This window comes from Otolemur garnettii, unplaced genomic scaffold (genome assembly GCF_000181295.1).
Source record: "Otolemur garnettii isolate 467f Iridium unplaced genomic scaffold, OtoGar3 scaffold00033, whole genome shotgun sequence".
Taxonomy (NCBI): domain Eukaryota; kingdom Metazoa; phylum Chordata; class Mammalia; order Primates; family Galagidae; genus Otolemur; species Otolemur garnettii.
In genome coordinates this window covers 14,999,126-15,004,204 of record NW_003852428.1, presented here as the reverse complement: position 1 = coordinate 15,004,204, position 5,079 = coordinate 14,999,126, and the positions used below count along the sequence as shown (strand labels likewise).

General features: G+C 42.2%; 1 protein-coding gene across 1 annotated transcript in view; it reads left to right on the top strand.

Annotated features, from left to right (window-relative positions):
* CCT5 (chaperonin containing TCP1 subunit 5) overlaps positions 1–5,079 on the top strand; it is a 22,418-nt gene that overhangs the window by 7,026 nt on the left and 10,313 nt on the right. Inside the window, exons 2-4 of the mRNA XM_023513079.1 lie at positions 610–774; positions 1,867–2,065; positions 4,580–5,078. Coding sequence (XP_023368847.1) covers positions 610–774; positions 1,867–2,065; positions 4,580–5,078 — 863 coding nt within the window. The remainder of the gene's footprint in view (positions 1–609; positions 775–1,866; positions 2,066–4,579; position 5,079) is intronic.

Sequence of the window (5,079 nt, the reverse complement as noted above, 5' to 3'; positions counted from 1 at the left end):
CCACAGCACCCAGCTATTTTTTGGTTGCAGCCATTACTGTTGTTTGGCGAGCCCGAGCTGGATTCGAACCCGCCACCTTAGGTGTATATGGCTGGCGCCTTAGCCGCTTGAGCCACAGGCGCCGAGCCCAAGTAGACATTTTACTGTTAAAACCCACCAAGAAGCGAATCTCGCTGAGGACGTCATCCATCAGCTCCACTAGTTACACAGGCAGTTGTGTGTCTTAGCACACCAACCACACAGGGCTCATTCTCAGCACAGCTGCGTTATAACAAAAAGAAAAAAAGAAAGAAAAGGGCAGTGCCTGTGGCTCAGTGGGTAGGACACCAGTCCCATATACCGAGGGTGGTGGGTTCAAACCCAGCCCCGGCCAAACTGTGACAAAAAAATAGTCAGGCGGTCTATGGTCCCAGCTACTCAGGGCAAGAGAATCGCCTAAGCTCAGGAGTTGGAGGTTGCTGTGAGCAGTGTGATGCCATAGCACTCTACTTAGGGCGATAGAGTGAAACTCCTGTCTCTACAAAGAAAAAGAAAAGAAAATCAAACCTTTTTTGTAGTTCACCTGAATTTTTTTTGCCTGAAAGCCTTCTAAACTGTGTTGTCTTTTAGGACTTGATAAGATGATGGTGGACAAGGACGGCGATGTGACTGTAACTAATGATGGGGCCACCATTTTAAGCATGATGGATGTTGATCATCAGATTGCCAAGCTGATGGTTGAACTGTCCAAATCACAAGATGACGAAATAGGCGATGGAACCACAGGAGTGGTTGGTAAGCACAGACACAATATCCTTTCTCATTTAAGAGTTGTTGCTTAAGATCACAGGGCTCGCATGGCTGGGGACAGTGTTGACTATGAATCAGCATTAGGAGCAGACAAACCGAAACTTGTAGAACATGCTGCAAGACAAGGCATGCTCCAAACTTCTAAAAACTGACAGAAAGGAGGCTGGGGGTAATTAGTCAATGAGAAATGACAACCGACTGTGTGGCATGTAACAATAAATTGGATGCTAACTTGGTTTTGTTTGTTTTTTAAGGTATAAGGATGTTTGGGACAAGGGGAAGAATTTGATTATGGATTATGTATGACATTGTAGAGTCAATGTTGAGTTTTTTGGGTGTGATAATTAAACTACATTGCAGACACGTATTCTCAGCTGTATGTAAATACTTGAGGGTGATAGGTCATGATTGCTACAACTAATTCTCAAATAGAAGAGAATGCACATGTAGAGAAAACATGACAAAATGTTCAGCAGCAAACTGGTGCTCATTATATACTGCTCTTGCACTTTTTTTTGAAAGCTTGAAATGTTTAAGATAAAAAGCTGATCTTTAGGGTTATCATTTCTGCAGATGAAATTTCAGTTTGATTCAACAGATATTTGTTCAGTATCATCTTGTACCAAGCACTGTTCTTGATGTGCTTAGAGAGCCACAGATTTAAAACAAACCTCATCTTTGTGGCAATAAAATAAGGGGAAGGGAAGATGTGGGGAGTAAATTTTGAAATCATCTTACCACTAAGATGAATTTCACTGACTAGAATTCCCTAGACCAGGAAAATATAATGGACTTTTTCCATTTTAAAAAAAATACTCTTCTTACATTGCATTCTTTAGTTACATTTTTCACTTCACTGCAAGTTGAATGTCGCTGTCTATAAAAGGAAACCTAATAGACCTCTCTTAGAACAAAAGCGGGAGGCTCCCTTTTTAAAATACGCACCTCTGCTTCTAAGATTACATCTAGCTTAATTCTGGAACCTTCTGCCCAAGGTAGCATCACATTTGCATTGATGATACTGAAAGTAAAGTTTCAGCATTTTCCTAAGCTGGTGGTCTGTTGGCTTGTTTGCAGTCCTGGCTGGTGCCTTGTTGGAAGAAGCTGAGCAGTTGCTAGACCGAGGCATTCACCCAATCAGAATAGCGGACGGCTATGAGCAGGCTGCCCGCATTGCTATTGAGCACCTGGACAAGATCAGCGATAGTGTCCTTGTTGACGTGAAGGACACTGAACCACTGATTCAGACTGCAAAAACCACGCTGGGCTCCAAAGTGTACGTTTTGCTAGAAGATGCAATGAAGCATTTGTAGAGAAGACAGTTTGTTTGCCTAAAGTGGTTTCATATTGATTTCATGAGTTTCTGTTATTTTGGTTTGCTTTGGTTTTAGTATAGTTGTAAATACATGCATCTTATATTTTAGTTGAGAGCTGAATTTCCGGGTTTGTATGTTAAATTCCCTTGATAATATTTGTAAAATATATAATTAGTTTAGTAGGATCAGCTACATAAATAATCAACTAGATGGAATCTTATGTGCAAATTTTTATGACTCTTCTTTTGACCATTTTGTTGCAAGGGGGGTCCACTTTTCATTCAGCAGCGAAATTACTGATCTAAAATTTTAATGTAGTAAGGAGGAGTGGTCTTGAATTTCACTTATATTGGGTGTTTTCAACACTTGCATGTTACCTACTATTTGCCAGGCATACTGCCAAGTCTTAAGGGCACAAAGACCCAGTTCCTGCCTCCTAGTGCCTCTGAGTAACCTCAGCCAAGGGGCACACTCATTTTGAACAGTAATAAAAGACTATGGTCTGTTGCTGTAATGTAGCATAGGTGCTTTGTCACACAATATTTTTAAGTTGGTATCAGTGTGAGAGGTGTTTTCATTTGTGTGCCCGTAGCAGTGCTAGGGGAGATGCACAGAACTGTCTGGGTTGCCTTCTCCCCTGCTGGGAGACAGCCACAGCCGCCTGTGTCAGAGCAGAGGCCTTCGGTGAGGCCGGCTGCCTTGAGTTACAGATCTTAGCTGAGACTGACTCACTGGCACTCTGGGTAGAGTGCCATGGCATCAGAGCAACCTCAAACTCTTGAGCTAGCTGATGGCTCTTGCCTCCTGAGTGCAGGCACTGACCACACCCAACTAATTTTTATTATTTTTAGTAGAGACGGGGTCTCACTCTTGCTCAGACTGTTCTGGAACTCCTGAGCTCAAGCAATCCACCCACCTAGGCCTCCCAGAGTGCTAGGATTACAGTTGTGAGCCACCACACCTGACCAAAATGTACAAATTTTATTTTATTGTTGCTTTATAAGTTGGCCCTTTTCTATTTCCAGGTCTTTATAAAACCTAAGTATGTATTGGTCTTTACTACAGAAAATGTTCAAATCAATTGAAAATGGCCAGATGCATTCAGTATAAAGCAAAACCTTGTAAGTCATCTAGTTGAGATACTAACAAAATTTTTAGTTTCAAAGTTTTGTTTTCTAGATGACTTAAGACTTCAGACACTGTATTTCAAGTGCTACATTTCCCCCATGGTTTTATTGACTCAAAAGTAAATTCATTAAGCAATCTATTCAAATGTTTCAAAGCTTCCCAAAAAGATAACATTCCCCTCTCTATAACTGTATTTTGGTGGGTTTTTTTTTTTTAAGACAGTCTCACTCTGGCACCCTCAGTAAAGTGCCATGGCGTCATAACTCACAGCAACCTCAGGCTTTTGGGCTCAAGCTATTATCTAGCAGAGACAGGGTCTTATTCTTGCTCAGGCTGGTCTGGAACTCCTGAGCTCAAGCAATCAATCTGCCTTGGCCTCCCAGAGCACTAGGATTACAGGTGAGAGCCACCATGCCTGGCCTTGGTGGGAATTCTTAAAAGGTCGTATTCCTTACTTCCCTTAAGTGCTACTCCTCATTGAGATAGGGTCTGCTTTTCTTGGGTGATTATCTTTTCCATTTTATTCTGAATGTGTAAAATACAATAGTAACAGCATTCTTTTTTCTTTTTTCTTTTTTTTTTTTTTGTTGAGACAGAGTCTCACTTTATCACCTTCTGTAGAGAGCAGTGGAGTCATAGCTCACAGCAACCTCCAGCTCTTAGGCTTAGGTGATTCTCTTGCCTCAGCCTCCTGAGTAGCTGGAACCCCAGGCATCTGCCACAACACCCAGCTGTTTTATGTTGCAATTTAGCCAGGGTCAGATTCAGACCCGCCACCTTAGGTGTATGTGGCTGTGGCTGGTGCTTTAGCCACTTGAGCCCCAGGCGCCGAGCCTTTTTTTTTTAGAGTAACAGTATTCTTAAAAAGTAATGCAATCTTAGAAAAGTCTTAGCTCTTGCCATGCTGCTGTGGTCTCTTATTATATTCATAATGGATGAAAATAGTAAATTTCAGTTAGAAAGCATAAAAATAAAATGTAATTTTTCCTAAGTTTGTGATCATCTTCACAAGTTAAGAATCCCTGACTCAGTGCCTGTAGCCCAAACAGCTAAGATAAATAATCAACTAGATGGAATCTTATGTGCAAATTTTTATGACTCTTCTTTTGACCATTTTGTTGCAAGGGGGGTCCACTTTTCATTCAGCAGCGAAATTACTGATCTAAAATTTTAATGTAGTAAGGAGGAGTGGTCTTGAATTTCACTTATATTGGGTGTTTTCAACACTTGCATGTTACCTACTATTTGCCAGGCATACTGCCAAGTCTTAAGGGCACAAAGACCCAGTTCCTGCCTCCTAGTGCCTCTGAGTAACCTCAGCCAAGGGGCACACTCATTTTGAACAGTAATAAAAGACTATGGTCTGTTGCTCTGTGTTGTCTTTTAGGACTTGATAAGATGATGGTGGACAAGGACGGCGATGTGACTGTAACTAATGATGGGGCCACCATTTTAAGCATGATGGATGTTGATCATCAGATTGCCAAGCTGATGGTTGAACTGTCCAAATCACAAGATGACGAAATAGGCGATGGAACCACAGGAGTGGTTGTCCTGGCTGGTGCCTTGTTGGAAGAAGCTGAGCAGTTGCTAGACCGAGGCATTCACCCAATCAGAATAGCAGACGGCTATGAGCAGGCTGCCCGCATTGCTATTGAGCACCTGGACAAGATCAGCGATAGTGTCCTTGTTGACGTGAAGGACACTGAACCCCTGATTCAGACTGCAAAAACCACGCTGGGCTCCAAAGTGGTCAACAGCTGTCACCGACAAATGGCCGAGATTGCTGTGAATGCTGTCCTCACTGTGGCAGATATGAAGCGGAGAGACGTCGACTTTGAGCTCA